This window comes from Lasioglossum baleicum, chromosome 11, assembly GCF_051020765.1.
Source record: "Lasioglossum baleicum chromosome 11, iyLasBale1, whole genome shotgun sequence".
In the NCBI taxonomy this organism is placed as follows: domain Eukaryota; kingdom Metazoa; phylum Arthropoda; class Insecta; order Hymenoptera; family Halictidae; genus Lasioglossum; species Lasioglossum baleicum.
This window is the reverse complement of record NC_134939.1, coordinates 4,019,320-4,037,234: the sequence shown is the minus strand read 5'-3', so window position 1 is coordinate 4,037,234 and position 17,915 is coordinate 4,019,320. Positions and strand designations below refer to the sequence as shown.

At 41.0% G+C, this 17,915-nt stretch overlaps 1 protein-coding gene and 2 pseudogenes across 2 annotated transcripts; all 3 read left to right on the top strand.

The window, feature by feature from the left end:
* The first annotated feature begins 22 nt into the window (after positions 1-22).
* On the top strand, positions 23-830 carry LOC143213497 (AP-1 complex subunit sigma-2 pseudogene; annotated as a pseudogene).
* A 5,401-nt stretch (positions 831-6,231) lies between these two features.
* LOC143213475 (bone morphogenetic protein receptor type-1B-like) lies at positions 6,232-10,410 on the top strand. The gene is made up of 4 exons (XM_076433372.1): positions 6,232-6,774; positions 7,435-8,410; positions 8,544-8,859; positions 8,944-10,410. The coding sequence occupies exons 1-4, from the start codon at positions 6,708-6,710 to the stop codon at positions 9,058-9,060; spliced, it is 1,476 nt and encodes a 491-aa protein (XP_076289487.1). The 5' UTR covers positions 6,232-6,707; the 3' UTR covers positions 9,061-10,410.
* A 2,415-nt stretch (positions 10,411-12,825) lies between these two features.
* Positions 12,826-17,581, top strand: LOC143213665 (uncharacterized; annotated as a pseudogene). Its single transcript, XR_013010004.1, has 11 exons — positions 12,826-12,907; positions 13,423-13,662; positions 13,770-13,927; positions 14,020-14,167; positions 14,358-14,784; positions 14,873-15,027; positions 15,091-15,330; positions 15,404-15,914; positions 16,006-16,131; positions 16,208-17,225; positions 17,443-17,581. The product of XR_013010004.1 is annotated as an uncharacterized LOC143213665 (transcript).
* Positions 17,582-17,915: the final 334 nt, after the last annotated feature.

The window sequence follows — 17,915 nt, the reverse complement described above, 5'->3', positions numbered from 1 at the left end:
AATGGTAAATATTCATTGTTTATTCTCCACATGATTATAGATTGATATGATGCGATTTATGTTATTGTTCAGTCGCCAAGGAAAGTTACGTCTACAAAAATGGTATGTGGCATATCCTGATAAGAAAAAGAAAAAAATTACAAGGGAATTGATTACGACAATATTAGCGCGAAAGCCGAAAATGTCCAGTTTCCTAGAATGGAAAGATGTTAAAGTTGTCTATAAAAGATACGCAAGTTTATATTTTTTTTGTGCAATTGAACAAAACGAAAATGAATTGCTCACTTTAGAAATTATACATCGTTACGTTGAATTATTGGATAAATATTTTGGAAGTGTATGCGAGTTAGATATAATTTTCAACTTTGAGAAAGCATACTTTATCTTAGATGAACTATTGCTCGGCGGTGAAATTCAAGAGACTAGCAAAAAAAATGTGTTAAAAGCCATTGCATCTCAGGATTTACTACAGGAGGACGAAGCTGTGGAAGGTGCCCTGCGGGAGATAGGGGTTTTGTAGGTGCTGCGTTCTTGCATGCCCGTCATGGCCAATGTGACAACCCACATGAATCAAGACTTGGAGCAGGCTCACCCGCTGCATGATGCCATCATACATCTCTACTTTTTCTATAGTTATTGAGCATCAGTTTTTTACTTAACATTGAGAGCCCCTACGAACCTAGCATATAAACCCATATATTTTTATATAGGCGACAAAGAAGAATAATATAATATATATATATATATATATATATTATATCATAATATAATATATATGTATAGTAGCTCACATAGAAAGTCCTGTTAGCGACAAAATTGCTTCTCATTTGATTTTACTTAGCGGACATTAGATCTAGCATAGTTTAGTCCCGTATTGCGAGGACAATTGCGGATAAATATCCGGTGCCGCACATCGAGGATTTCGCGCAGCGCTTAGGCGGGAAAAACGTGTTCTCAACAATAGACCTGGTGCGCGCGTATAATCAAATACCGGTGAACCCGGAAGACATTGCGAAAACCGCGATTACGACCCCGTTTGGTCTTTTTGATTTCCCCTGGATATCTTTCGGACTCCGAAACGCGGCGCAGACATTCCAGCGGTTTATGGACGAAGTGTTACGCGGCCTCGACTGGTGCTACGTTTACATAGACGATATCCTGGTCGCATCGAGCACAGTCGAGGAACACAAAGCGCACCTACGCGAACTCTTTTCCCGCCTGAACGAGTACTGTGGTGAGCTGACGAGAAGATCCCCGGGGGGGCACAGAGGCAAGAGGGGTCTCCAGCTAGCGCCGCCTACCCCCACCTCTGACGGTCCTTACTCGCCGCCTACCCCCACCTCTGACGGTCCCGTACTCGCCGCGTGACCACGCCCTTTCAGCTGCTACGTCACACGACGCATAGTAGTAGGATTCCCGTATTTACAGAGGGCTACGATGTTTCACGACTTACAGCCAATATTCAATGCCGTGAATACGAGGATCCTATTGCAGTCATGAAAAGTGACAATTTACACAAGGAGAATGCAAAGCCTTCGCGTCACAGATTTAGTTGAGACTTTACAGAGTTACAGATCTTGTTCCCCTGATTACGAATATACCCCATTATAGAGGCAACTATTCAGTAATTTTCAAGATATTTGCAAATTAAAGTTTTGTGGACGCAACATGTCAGTTTACATAGTTCACTCTTTTACTAAGTAATGGTGTGGCGTAGCGGCAGCGAGCTGAACTGCTATGCCGTGGACTCGGGTTCGAGTACCGTCGTAGTAACTTTTTTTATACTTTTTTTTTTAGCTTTTTACATTAGAGACAGAGAGCGAGAGAGAGCGGGAGAGAGAGAGCGAGAGAGAGCGAGAGACAGAGCGGGAGAGAGAGCGAGAGAGAGAGCGGGAGAGAGAGAGCGAGAGAGAGCGGGAGAGAGAGAGAGCGGGAGAGAGAGAGCGAGAGAGAGAGCGGGAGAGAGAGAGAGAGAGAGAGCGGGAGAGAGAGCGGGAGAGAGTTGTTGTTGTTAATGTCAATACTGATTTGAACATTTTACGTCATGACAACTTTTCAGCAGTATTCTGAATTTTGTGCCTACGCCGTTGAGTACCCTCACTGAGTACCCTAGGGTACGTCTGATTCCCTCTCTTCGTCACGCGACTCGAGTAGTGGGGGTGACTGCGTCGGCCAATAGAACGCTCTAGTCGAAACTGCGTGTGAGCCTAGGCGCCCCCCCTCCAAGCCAACCAATCGGGTGCGCATTCTTGCCTACGTCACCGCATTTCTGCCAGGGATCTTCTCGTCAGCTCACCACAGTAAATACCACAGCCTTGGCATCAGTGTTTCCGACTCATGCTTCCGAAACTTCGGCAACGTGAAAATCGAAGGAACGCGTCGGTGTCGATCAGTCGAGCAGGTAGTCACACGGACATGGTAGAGGTACGCTTGTGTGAGTAGCGCGCGTGCAATCGAGCAGGCACTCACACGGGCAGAGTAGAAGTACGTTCGTGTGTAGCGCGTGCGCAGCAGAAGCAACGGCGAGGACGGTAAGTCCACGGTCCGTCAGAGTGGGGGGTCCTCTGCCGGAAGGGAAAGGTCCTCGCCGGCCACAGCCTTGGCCTGTGATGCCAGAATCGGGGACGCGAGGACGCTTCCCCTCCAGCACAGGTTCCCCCTCTCTGACGGACCGTCCTCGCCGTAGCTTCTGCTGCGCACGCGCTACACACGACGTACTTCTACTCTGCCCGTGTAAGTGCATGCTCGATTGCACGCGCGCTACACGACAAGCATACCTCTACCATGTCCGTGTGACTACCTGCTCGACCGAACGCGTCGGCGACGCGTTCCTTCGATTTTCACCAATTTTCATGTTGCCGAAGTTTCGGAAGCACGAGTCGGAAAGTCGGGATCTGGAGACGGCGCGCATTTGAATCCCGGGACGGCGCGGCGCGGCGCGGCGCACATTTTGCTATAACTTTTGATCTAAAAAAGATATCGAAGCGAAATTTGGACTAAATTTTTTTTTTAAAAACTGGGTTTAATGGTTCATCCTAAAATATGTTTTGTATTTCTTAAAAAAATTTTCTCGTTGATTTTTAAAGTTAAGGTAGTCCAGAGGGCCCCCAACACAAATTGATTTTTAGTCGAACCATGCTCAATAAACAATTACGAAAAAATTTATAAATATTCCACTTAATAGCACACATGATTGAGATTTTTTTCAGATTTTTCAGATTATGCAGACATGTTTAAAAAAATTGAAAATCTCGAAACATTCGAAGAAAATGCATATTTCGTATTGAACTTTTCGAGATACCAGTTTTATAAAAATTCATTAGTCCGATATTATTGAAACAATTGTCCTTAATTTTTCTCAGAATTTTTTATAAATTGTATCGTTGTTAAAAAATCAAAATCAATTTTATTCGATACTTCTTTGTTGATGTATTATGTAATACTGAATATTTTTATAATCAGAAAAATAATGTACAGACTTGATAATGCAATATAAAATATTTTATTTACGTTATATTTCAATATACATATGTGCATCACTCCTAACAATTTTGGTAATCACATAATTATTGTAACGACATTTTACATATATCAGGTCGTTAAGTATGAAACTAGACAAATAAAACACTCAAACACATTTGTCAAGTTTCATACATCTCAGGTTACGAAAATCGATTTTAAATGGTGCCTTTCTGTAACATAACAAAAAAAACAAAAAATTAGTTAAAGTCATGATTGCAAAGTATAGAATAAAATATTAATGTAACTTTATAGTATGGTTTATACTTATCTTTTTTCTTTCAAGTCATTCTTGAATCTGCTAATATTGATTTTACGTTATCGCGATTTTAAATGGTCCTCTGCCTTTCTACAATATAAAAAAACACATAGTTAAAGTTATAATTACAAACTACTTACAGAATGAAATATTAATGTAACGATACACTTCTCTTTTCTTTGAAGTCATTCTTGAATCTGCTATTTCATTACCGCTGATACCCACGCGTTGCTATATTCAAGGAAGAAGTAGACCTAATTAAAATCGTAATTCTAATTGCAATCTTGTAGGACTCAATATAAATAGTAACGTATACTTATCCTTTTTGGTCACTCACTAAAATAAATTCCTAATAAGATAAAAAAATGTTAAAAACCCATTAAAAAGTATTAAAAACGCGACAAAGAAACTGGAGGCTGTTTACTATAATAATAATAATAATAATAATAATAATAATAGTATTTTATTTCCCATTTCGGGGTACAAACGCGGACCCCCGCTCCGCTTACAAACTTCACCTTCCTTATCTCTTCATTCTTAACTTAAATTTACACTTAAACGCGAGAGAGAGAGAGCACACCGTTCACTCATTCCTCACACATTCTTCTTCACTCATTCACACACTCTGGACCCCCGGTTCCGCTGCTCATCCTTTCTCTCATCTCTTCCACTCTCTTCATCCATACTGGAGGCTGTTTACTATATGAACTAAACTATCGAACGATTAACGAAGAAAACACGACCCCACTAGTTCGTAAACGAGTGCAAAGTTAATTGTTTATAACTTTGCGAGGGCGATGAATTTTCATATAAATGCTTTCCCGACATAAGGGATAAATGTCTGTCATCGACAGACATGGTGCGACTAGACTCCTGTCTAGCTTTCAAGGATGTGCGCACCACACACATGGAATTTAATAGGCCAGCGCCTATTTTATTCCTTTTTCGAGATTTTATGTCGGGAAGCAAAGAGAAAATTCGCTCGGCCTCGGCATTCGAGTGCGGAAGTCATCTGACCGTGTTTATTAGAGAAGTTAAAAGGGGGAAACGAAGAACATGATTCGGTTCTGTTTGGTTACAGATGTCTACATTCTACAAGAATGAAGAGATAAGGAAGGTGAAGTTTCTAAGCGGAGCGGAGGTCCGCGTTTGTACCCCGAAATGGGAAATAAAATACTATTATTATTATTATTATTATTATTATTATTATAGTAAACAGCCTCCAGTTTCTTTGTCGCGTTTTTAATACTTTTTAATGGGTTTTTAACATTTTTTTATCTTATTAGGAATTTACTTTAGTGGTGACCATATTCATCGATAAAAAAAGATAAGTATACGTTACTATTTATATTGAGTCCTACAAGATTGCAATTAGAATTACGATTTTAATTAGGTCTACTTTTTCCTTGAATATAGCAACGCGTGGGTATCAGCGGTAATGAAATAGCAGATTCAAGAATGACTTCAAAGAAAAGCGAAGTGTATCGTTACATTAATATTTCATTCTGTAAGTACTTTGTAATTATAACTTTAACTATGTGTTTCTTTTTATGTTGTAGAAAGGCAGAGGACCATTTAAAATCGCGATAACGTAAAATCAATATTAGCAGATTCAAGAATGACTTCAAAGAAAAGAGAAGTGTATCGTTACATTAATATTTCATTCTGTAAGTACTTTGTACTTATAACTTTAACTATGTGTTTTTTTTATGTTGTAGAAAGACAGAGGACCATTTAAAATCGCGATAACGTAAAATCAATATTAGCAGATTCAAGAATGTCTTTTTCGTAACCTGAGATGTATGAAACTTGACAAATGTGTTTGAGTGTTTTATTTGTCTAGTTTCATACTTAACGACCTGATATATGTAAAATGTCGTTACAATAATTATGTGATTACCAAAATTGTTAGGAGTGATGCACATATGTATATTGAAATATAACGTAAATAAAATATTTTATATTGCATTATCAAGTCTGTACATTATTTTTCTGATTATAAAAATATTCAGTATTACATAATACATCAACAAAGAAGTATCGAATAAAATTGATTTTGATTTTTTAACAACGATACAATTTATAAAAAATTCTGAGAAAAATTAAGGACAATTGTTTCAATAATATCGGACTAATGAATTTTTATAAAACTGGTATCTCGAAAAGTTCAATACGAAATATGCATTTTCTTCGAATGTTTCGAGATTTTCAATTTTTTTAAACATGTCTGCATAATCTGAAAAATCTGAAAAAAATCTCAATGATGTGTGCTATTAAGTGGAATATTTATAAATTTTTTCGTAATTGTTTATTGAGCATGGTTCGACTAAAAATCAATTTGTGTTGGGGGCCCTCTGGACTACCTTAACTTTAAAAATCAACGAAAACAATTATTTAAGAAATACAAAACATATTTTAGGATGGACCATTAAACCCGTTTTTTAAAAAAAAAATTAGTTCAAATTTCGCTTCGATATCTTTTTTAGATCAAAAGTTATAGCAAAATGTACCGCGCCGTACCGGGATTCAAATGCGCGCTGTCTCCAGATTCCGATTTTCCGACTCATGCTTCCAAAACTTATTCGGCAACGTGAAAATCGAAGGAACGCGTCGGCGTCGATCAGTCGAGCAGGTAGTTCACACGGACAGAGTTACAGATACGCTTGTTGTGTAACGCGCGGGCAATCGAACAGGCACTCACACGGGCAGAGTAGAAATACGTTCGTGTGTAGCGCGTGCGCAGCAGAAGCAACGCGGCGAGGACGGTACGTCAGAGTGGGGGGCCCAGCCGGCCGAGCCGCCGGAGGGGGAAGGTCCTCGCGTTCACGATTCTGGCTGGTGGGAATTGGGCATCACTGGGCCAGTCGCATCAGTCGCATTCGCGTCGCCGGGACTTTTGGCTACGCTAACGTCGCGCAGAAATTTCCAAATGACCGCGAAACGTGAGATCACGAGCTTCCTCGTTTTCGCGGCATTCTTACTGCTCGTCCAAACTGGTAAGGTTAACGCACGTAACTAAACGTCAGACGAACATCGCGGCATCCCTTGAGCGGGGCATTTTTTAATTCTATTATTTCATTCTGTATTTGGACAATTTCGATTGATCGTTGCAGCAAGAACGAACATCCGGTGAAAACAGTCTCTTAATATTTCAACGTTTATATGTGTAAACGGAAATATCGTGTTTGCGGGAAATTTAAAAATTCAAATGTTTGAGGACGCGTTAGCAAGATCGATTTGTTTAGATAAGAAACAGCGACAACAGTTGTTCTCTAGGGTGATGAATCATTTTCTCATTTGCAATTACATCGGACGATATCGCGCCTGTTTTGACACGTGCACCATTCGGTTGTTTATCTCGCGCAGATTTTCCTTGCTGTCGTTCGCCTAATCTGTCTCCGACGTGTCCTTGTCATGGATATCTATATCCATGGTCCTCGTCTCTCGCTACCTAAATAGAAATACACCGTTATTCTTCAGTGTTTTTGTTTACTTTTATATAATTTCAAAGATGCGCTTGTCTCGCGTTGCCGTTCGAACAGTGACACCGTGAAAAGACGAGATTCGAACTGACGGCAGGTGGTCCGTGCTCCGATCGTGCTACACGAAATTCATCGGCGAGTGATGGATAGATAATTACACTTTTCTTTTTTCAGCTCTGGGAATCACATGCTACTGTAAAGGACACTGCCCGGACGATCGACAGAATGGAACCTGCGAAGGAGGGTATTGTTTCAGTGCTGTGGAAGAATTTTGGGATGCAGACACAGGGGAGTACGTGCCGGAGTGGTTGTTCGGTTGTTTACCACTGGACGAACGAGGCTCCCTGCAATGTATGGGAACCCTGGTGCCCCACATGCAAGGGAAGAGCATAATATGTTGCAACAAGAGCGCGTTGTGCAACAAAAACATAGTCCCTGAATATGAACCCAGGCCAACGGCAGCACCGATTCCTATGGCCATTGCATCGGGCACGCCGCTTATAATATTGGCCACTGTTCTTTCCGTATGCCTAATGGTTATTTTGATAGCTGTGGTGATTCTATACCATAGATACAGAAGGAAAGAGAGAGTGCCTTCTAAGGACACCCTCAAAGACTTTATCGAGAGCAGCGGTTCTGGATCAGGGTTACCTGTATTAGTAGAACAAACTATCGCTAAACAATTGGCCTTTTCTCAGTGCGTCGGGAAAGGACGTTACGGCGAAGTATGGCTAGCAAAATGGAAAGGAGAGAATGTAGCAGTAAAAGTGTTCTTCTCGCTGGAGGAAGCATCTTGGTCCAGAGAGTCCGAGATCTACCAGACGATGTTGATGAGACACGACAATATTTTAGGATTTATCGCTGATGATATCACGGGACCAGGATCTTGCACACAGATGTTGTTGATCACAGATTACCATGAGAGAGGATCGCTACACGACTACTTGCAAACCACGGTCCTAGATCATCCTAGTCTATTAGCAATTTGTCTGTCGATAGTATCTGGAATTGCTCATCTACACACGGAAATCTGTGGCACACGACGGAAACCCGCGATTGCGCACAGGGATATTAAAAGTAAGAATATTTTAGTGAAGAGGAGCGGTGAATGTGCAATCGCCGATTTCGGCTTGGCAGTCAGGTATATAAGGTGAGGATCGTTGGAATAACAATTTCATTGAAAACGAGTAAACGGATATTGTGATTGTAAGATTTGATATCAGCCGTTCTCCCGTGATGTCGTGACCAACGAACAGCATTTGATTTTTATTATATACATGCAGACAAAGCGGAAAAATCGACATCGCTCCTAACACGCGAGTAGGTACTCGCCGGTACATGGCTCCAGAAGTCTTAGATGAAACATTGAACACATCCTCGTTCGATGCCTTTGAGATGGCAGATATGTATTCTGTGGGTCTTGTGCTGTGGGAAGCGTGTAGGAGATGCGAAACCGGTGGTGAAAATTCAATAGTGGAACCGTACGCGTTGCCTTATCACGACGATGTTCCGAGTGATCCAGACTTTGAAGATATGAAGTTAGCGGTGTGCGTAAAACGATTACGTCCGGTGATACCAGCGCGATGGGAGAATGATCCAGTAAGCAGGAGAATGATTGTTTACGCCGAACGTTCTTTTTTAGCAGGAGATTGTTAAATATTCGATGTCTGTTTCCTGTTTCAGATCCTCGTTGCTCTCAGCAAACTTATGGCCGAGTGTTGGCACGCGAATCCTACCGTTCGTTTGAAAGCGTTACGCGTTAAGAAGACAATGTCCACACTGATGTCCACCGTACCATAAACTTTTTACCTTTCTCCTTGGTGGCATTCAGTGGCCATAACATCACTTTACCAAACCCTAAAATTACGAACTCCAGGGAGGAAGTTCATTTTTGAGGTTTTGGCCGTGTTTTCGGGATTTGGGACCACTGTGCATCACTGGTGTCTACAAACGGAACGTCAAAAAACTGGCACCTCTTCTCAACATATTAGACAATGCACAACCATACAGTGCCAATGAGTTAGCATAGATTAAGTAAGTCAACGCACATATTATATTCGCCATTGGTCGATCGAATCGATCAATTTCCGTCGCAAGAACCGTATTTCTTCACAAAGGTCCGTATGTCCTCGCGAAAAGAATAGAGCAGCACGGAGGATCTGCCATCGTACCTGGGTTTTTGACAAGTTCGTGACTAGGATTAAGGATTAACACAATCTCGTTGTTTGGTGACGATTCCGCACGTGGCCGATCGGTTTTATGTATTTATGTATCTTCGTAAACTTGCAACACTCTTTAAAACCTCAATCCCGGTTAACGATTATTCACGCTATTAAAAATACGGTCACAAAAGAAAACGGTCGAAGAGAAGTCACCCGTGAACATTTAGTACGGTCCCAAGGTAATAAGACCCTTTATTACTCGAGACAGTGTGCCCAGATTCCACGTTTTTTTTCGCGCATGCGCGACTTTTCAGGCTCAGTAAAGTACGCTTCGCGAGGAAATGTGGCACCTTGAGCGCCATGCCGAATGGAACTGATTATGAAAAACGAATGAATGACAAGTGTATTTGTATATATATTCGTATATACATATGAAATATTGAAATATAATATATATATATATATTCAGATAATAATATAATTCCGACTTATTCTATTGTATTTAGAGGATGGGGAAGAGGGAAGGAGTGCTAAAATAATTAAGCAAGATAAATAATAAACAACAAAATATTTTATTTGGCAGACACAATGACAGCTACCGAAATCTATAAAACACATTTTTTAAGTTATCGTTACAGGCCCAGATAAAAAAGTTGGCAAAACATCATATTTTAAAATTTTGTATAATTCCTACCAATTGCAATCGTAATAAATTTTAGTTTACTTATTCTCTAGCGAACTAGTCGGTCTAACATCTTAAAAAAATTCAAGTCCTTTGGACCAATTTCTAAAAAGTTATGCGATTTTTAAGCGTGTCCACTTATTATCGCCGCTGACTGTAGCTGCCTCAGGGCTCTGCTACATCATCGCATCGGCCGCAATATAGCTACGTTACTGGTTTGACGCGCATGCGCGAAAAAAAACGTGGAATCTGGGCACACTGGCTAGAGGTCGGATAGCGAGGATCCGGGCGTAGACCTGACCTCGATACGCGCGGTGAAGGGAGTTTTCAAGCATTAGGGTGCGTTTAGGGTGAGCGCATACTAGAGGGTCTCGAGAAGGCCGCGGATCGTTTCGAGAAGGCAGGGGCCTTGGAGGAAGGGAGCAAGGAGTCCATGCGGCAACAAATCTCTAGCAGGTAGACGGAGAGCAAGGCTCCGCGGCCTTCTCGAGACCCTCTAGTATGCGCTCACCCTTATAGTTCCTGACTCGCGAGACAGCGGGTCATAAACGAGCGGGTCGACGGGCCCGCTGTGCCCCCCGCTGTGCGTGGCACAAAAAAAGGTCTCCGAAGATATCCTACCGCCTTAAGCCTGCCTTGGCTTCTCCCACTCTTACCACTGCCACTGCCGCGTGGAGCATGCTATGTACCGAGTGGCGCAGAAAACACCGTACGCTTATACAAGCTGATTTGCTTCGGAAAGTAGGCTATACTGTTATAATGAAATAAATTTATTCTTGTATATTGTTAAATAAACACAAATTAAGGTTTGAAAAATGTATGTTTGCGACCTGCTAATTACAATCATCGCTTTTGCTGGTAAATTCGCTTTCGCTTTCTATAATTAAATTTGCAAATTCTTGCGGTAACTTTCTTTTTTTTACATATTGCTATTAAAATTTTGTACAAAATCGTCGCGTTGTTTATAATATAATCGCTACATTGCATATTGTTATATACAGGAATAAATTTATTTCGTTATTGCAGTATACATATTACCGTTAGGTGGAATAGAATGCTAGCGAAAGCAATAGCAGTGATTGTAGTTAGCAGGTCGCAAATATACATTTTTCAAACCTTAATTTGTGTTTATTTAACAATATACAAGAACAAATTTATTTCGTTATAGCAGTATAGCCTACTTTCCAAAGCAAATCAGCTTGTATTAAGCGTGTTCCGTCGCAACGGATCGTCGTCCTACACAAAGAAATGTTTTTCCTCGCAAGAAATTCGTTAACGGAAATTCTCCCTTAAACATAAAGAACCATAGCATCTGCAGTGAACCATACTGCCTCGCGAAATAAAGAGCTTCAGGGTCGACTTCGTATTTATTTATGATATAGCCGTTTCCAACCGTTTTTCGGATTAGACGATTATTTATGCTACGGTCACTCAGGTACGGCCAAATGTTATTTTGTACATCCAGCAATTCTCGGAATGCTTACTTCGTCCCAGGTTAAGAATATTCACGGTCACTCAAGATACAACTCTAAAGAACCCTCACCGTCATAAATTACAACCCCAGATGTGTAAACCCAGATGTTTACGCCCGCGTTCGCTAAGCTCAGTCCAAGGTTAAACATTCAATTCTTTAAGGATACGGTCAAGGGGCGACAGTCAACCGTCGAGCGACGTCACTTACCGCTCTTGCCTTCATACCAGGTAGCACCCCACTCTTCCTTCCGACTAGACCAACCTCTCAGTCACTGTGGAAGGAAGTTTGAACAATTAAGGGTGTCCTGATTGGTAAACGACGAGTTGACTGAACCAACCCGGACAGTTCTTTCCCTCATTACAATAGATTCTACTTCCCTTTCCTCGTCTAAGGTCAACCTCTCCACCCACGAGGAGCCTAACCGACCTCTCGCCAAGGCCTACGTACGGTACTTTCAGCAGTTCGTTTCCGAATCTCTGAACGAGTAACACCTACCAGTCTGCTTGAGCGTCTCACGTGATTGCTGCATACACGATCAGCACATTTCACTACAATACAGATCAACACGGTTTGATCTGCGCGCGTCTAAGGCAGGATCTGTTGGATTAGCCTTACTGACGAGTTCACCAACAGATCTCGAACGAAACGCGATTCCTCCAGTCAATTCCTTGTCCACACGATCCATTTTACATTGAAATAGTTGTCTAAAATTAGTTTGGCGGATAACATTCGAACAGTCGCGAACCCATTTCTTTACAATCAAACATTTTGAAATCGGCAGTTACGCGAGCGAACAAAGCGTACGGTGTTTTCTGCGTCACTCGGTAGCATGCTCCACGCGGTACGCGGCAGCGGCAGGGGTAAGAGTGGGGGAAGTGAAGGCAGGCTTAACGCAGTTTGATGGCGAGGGACGGAAACGTAAGGGGCCGCATCTGGCAACCCTGACACAGAGTCACGTGAACAAACGAAAGGCCCAAGTGGCCAACACGTGCGTTCAATTTATGATCCCTTGTTGCACGCGGACGACGACCATCGACTTCGAGAACAATGCTTCCTTGAAAAACGTATTTTCCAAGGACTCGACAGACAGAGTTATTTATCCGAAACTCTTAGGGAGTTGTGCTTAATGATGGTCTTTAAGCCGATGGTCCAAGGGTTTGCAATTTGAGTTTCGGACCCTAATAAAAAATAATAAAGTGTTGGCCTTCTCGAGACCCTTGTAGGTGTAAGGAATATCGAAATTGCGAATGTCGAGAGCGGGCAGCGTGCGGCTCGACAGCGCGACGCGTACCCTTCAGGTAAAAACCCAGTGCACATTTGGGGGTGCAGGTAGAAAACACGCTGGCAACAAGGTGTCCTTAAGACTAGAGTTTACCTGAGCGGTCACTCTTCCAGTGACGCTCGGAGTGTAGAGTACTAAAAGATCTCTTCTTAATAAATCGCACCTTTGCGGACGGCTTCACCGTCGATCAGCGTATCATTTACCGCCCACACCTTTTAACCTAGCGAATAGCCGAGTTAGTAGGCTATTTCTTACATAGGGTCTCCAGGAACGATAAAACGTCGACGATCGCGAAGCGTAGATTTTTCACTTTTCGATGCTTTGCGTACTTTTTCTGATCGAAATCACTGCTGTTGAATCACATGTTGATAAGAGAATTGCCATACTTGCGATTAATTTTCGTTGGAAAGGTTTCGCTTCGAGCGACGTACGGGATTTTTCACTCGATACAATTTGCCCTCGACAATTAATTTTCCCGCTACGAACATTAAATATTAAATTCATAGCTGTACATCAAACAGATTCCTGGGAAAATGATCTACCAATTATGTTTGTTTTCCAGTCACAGATTCTCTTCAAGATTGTCAAATTCCCTCCGTCATAAGGGGATCATGGTTTTCATGGGAAAATGGCAGAAATACTTTGACGGAGATCAATGCGGATACAATGACCGACCATGGTTATTGTGTAAATATGCTTGAAGAGTACCATGTCAATTATACGTTCGTATTTCGACACGGACAGTGCTATCACTGTGTTAAGTTGATCGTTAGAACAGTGAATGTATTGGAAAAACTAGAAGGTATTAAGTTTAGTACTATACTGCTAATCTATCCACAAAATAAGAATTATTTGCATCGATTATATAGATACATGTCGCATATTATAATTCTATTTCTTCTGCTTTAGCGAGCTGTGTAAATTTGCCTGACGGAGACGAGCCCACTGTAGAGAATGTGTGCAAAGGTATAAATCCCAATCAACAGTTAATAACATTGTTCTCGGAAAATTACGTGCCTGTGAACTGTAGATCATCTCTGGAAGGTGTTTGGCAATTCGCGTATCAGGCAAGATATTTCGTTGTTCTCGTATACCTCTGCTATTAAACAGCAGAGAAGGATTCTAAACTGACCAATTAATTTTCCCGCTACGATTACAGAACCGATACAGGTTCAGAGGAGAGTGCAATCATCCGGACGCTCAAATCCGATCATGTCAAACTGCAGGAACATAGTTCTTAATAACCAATCAAAAGTTTAATATAACTTACAAGAAGTGTTCTGGAATGAAAGATACATTCGACGGAGGTAATATTATTAGTAGACAGTGGATCTTTATGCGTTCATGAAGATATTGATTGGGCGAAATATAAAACAGTACAATGTTTATTTCATTCCTGCTTCCCACGTTTAATGTAGAACATTTTTATTTTGCATAAAGATTCGCAGTCTAATTTTTATAAAATTGCCTGCCTATTCTAAACCATAAATGTTTCAGTGGTCGAGTACAGTTGCCTGGGAGACTGGTTCGTGGACAAGAACCATTTCTTCGCAATCGCGAATACGAAAGAGTCGAGAAAAGACGAAAAGTACAGGTGTTTCTTATAGAATCGAGACGACGACCTATACATCGGAGTCTCTATTACAGCGGAGTGTAATAAGTTGAAAACTGTTGAGAAAAGTCCCGAGCGTTTAAGGGTGACACCCGTTAAAGCGGAAGTGGTGGAGCCAGGATGTAGATTACCAGAACACATGAGCGGACAATGGATAAACACGGCTAACATTGACGCAGATATATTCATCAATGAAACACACATCATTGAAACCTGGTATCCTGACGAGGGTCGTTACAGACGTACGATTTACGTGTGTCGAGAGTCCAGGGACACCAGAGTGATGATGGCGAGGTTAACTGTTGACGGATGGTACAAAACACTTTCTATATGTATCATTTGCATTATACAATTAGTTTACAATTAATTTCTATAGTAATCAAGTGAATCGGGTTTTCAGTCAAAAAGATTACGTCTGCTTCGACTTCGTACGTCGACACCACAACATCATCAGATATCGACGAGGTATTGCAGTGATCAAGGACGACTTCCACACGGTCTGCTCCTGGGTACAGTTTCCCAACAAAGAAGAATGGAAATATGATTTATTCCTGTGTTAGTATGACAAACGATAGGTCGAAAACGTAGCTGTACATCATTTAATGAATCGAATTATAGCGAAGGATCCTGTACCGGTGCGGTGTCCCGTGGCTGGAAAATACATGTTCAACCAGAAAGGGGATATTCTGTTCGAGACTAGAATTTTGGGCGGGGTGACGCTATCGCCTCGTCCGAATATTTATTGCAAGCAGAACATTTCGGATTTCTCTGTGTGCGACACTGACCAGAAAGAAATCGCCATTGACGAGACCTACTGCCTGTCCGTCGATCATTTGGGAAGACCTGTAGACATTTACAGTAAGTTCTTGTCACTCGTAATGCATCAGTTGTGCTAAGTTGTTTGTCCTCTAATTCAGTTTTTTACGTACAGGTCTGCCCGATTACAAAATGAAATGCATCGGATTTTGGAAGTAGAACTTGAAATCGTACTTGATAACTTACGACGAGTTGGATCCTTTCAGCAAGTACCGTTGTGAAAGTCAGTGAAAGTGAAGCCCAGTGAACACCTGTGAACACCTGAGTGAAACCAAGCCAAGCCAAGCCAACACAAGCCAAGCTTCAGTTCAGCTCAGTTCTGCATCATTCTGTATCCACGCGCATTCACGTGTATTTAGTGAAAAGTACATATTTAGCTATGGTTGCGAAATTGTGCGTCGTTCTTAAATGCCCCGGCAATTATAGCAGCTTGTACAAATTTCCTAAGGACAGAAGACACGAGAAAAGAATTTCCAAATGGCTCTCTGCGGCTGGGAACAAAGACTTATTGCTTTTGCCAGAGAAAAAACTTTTAGAGCAGGCAATATGCATTAGACATTTTGAGGCCAAATATATTGGTTGGCGAGGAATTTCTCGGTCTGCAGTACCAAGTTTACATTTACCAGGTATTTATATATTATTTATTCATAAAGAAATATAGTTAAGAAATAGTGCTATAAATATGTGCTATAATATATCTTGTCTTTATATTCGCAGATCCTATTGAAGTCCCGCTGCATCATTTCTCGCGTGTAGAAACTGAAGATAATGAAAATGATGGTTTCAATGGAAGCAGAGCCATTGATGAACCTTCGACAAGCGGAAATAATCGTATTACCAAAGGTTGGTATAGGAGCAGTCTGTTCTTATTATTTATATCAATTTGAATTAAGCTTTAGTGACAAAAACTTTCTATTAGGTGTTGAGATGCATAGGAACCTAAAGCGTTCCATGGAAGAGACTACAGGAAGCTGCGGACTTGACTAAAGCGGAATCAATTTTGGAATTAACCGATTTGATAGGACCACACATCGTTGTGTTAAAAATACATGTGGACATAATAGAAGACTTCAGCGATGGTTTTATAAAACGTTTAAAAGATCTGGCTAGCAAGCATGACTTTTACATAATGGAGGACCGGAAGTTCGCGGACATTGGTAACACGGTGTCGTTGCAATTTTAAAAGGGAATCTATAAGATTGTGGAGTGGGCAGACATGGTTACTGTGCACGCGGTGGCAGGGAGAGGCATTATAGACGGCTTGAGTAAAGCCTTGGAAAATGTGAAGGAACCGCGGGGTATATTTATATTAGCTCAGATGTCTTCCAAAGGAGCATTAACAAACAATGAATACGTAGCGAACGCGTTAACGATCGCGCATAGCTCAAGCTTGGGGAAAAGCCTTGGGAAAATCCAAGGAAAACATTTAATGCAAAATGAATCTATGTATTTATGTACAAAATTTCAGCTGAATCCGATTTGACCGATTTTCGGAAATCTACCCGAAAAATGCATTGCATACAATTCTGTCCAACGAGACAAGACAGTAGATGTAAATAAACAAAAAGTTCACGTGACAGATATCTGCGTCTGCAACTATTAGTTGCGGTTTTTTAGGAGCGGTTTGGTACAGTTTGGTACTGGTACCCTTATCTTATGTCTGGAGAATTCGAATTTTCGCATGCTGCACACCGAAAAATGCCTGCGAACAATTCGCATTCCGAAGACGAAAGTAGGATTCTATCAAGATCCGAGTGTAAAAAGCGTCCAAAGAAAACTTATTTAAGTGTCAACGAGAAAAATTTTAGTTTTAACACACGTTGGATGATCGTTTCTAATTAAAATATAATTTTTCCAACGTCTCCAAATTATATCGTTCGACAACATGACAAAAGTGTGGCACTCGGTTTTACTCGCTTTCCTTTATCTGTGGCAAGGTAAGCTTCCGATAAATTTCAAAATCAAATACGATTGTTTACTACGTTTACACGATTTCTCAAATTTCAAATGAATTTCGTGAGCAACGAAATTGTATTTTGTCACAATAAAAAAATTTCATTAAGCGTAAATATTTTTGATTGAAGCGATAACGATTGATTTAACGATATCACAGATTCCTGGGAAAATGATCTACCAATTATGTTTGTTTTCCAGTCACAGATTCTCTTCAAGATTGTCAAATTCCCTCCGTCATAAGGGGATCATGGTTTTCATGGGAAAATGGCAGAAATACTTTGACGGAGATCAATGCGGATACAATGACCGACCATGGTTATTGTGTAAATATGCTTGAAGAGTACCATGTCAATTATACGTTCGTATTTCGACACGGACAGTGCTATCACTGTGTTAAGTTGATCGTTAGAACAGTGAATGTATTGGAAAAACTAGAAGGTATTAAGTTTAGTACTATACTGCTAATCTATCCACAAAATAAGAATTATTTGCATCGATTATATAGATACATGTCGCATATTATAATTCTATTTCTTCTGCTTTAGCGAGCTGTGTAAATTTGCCTGACGGAGACGAGCCCACTGTAGAGAATGTGTGCAAAGGTATAAATCCCAATCAACAGTTAATAACATTGTTCTCGGAAAATTACGTGCCTGTGAACTGTAGATCAT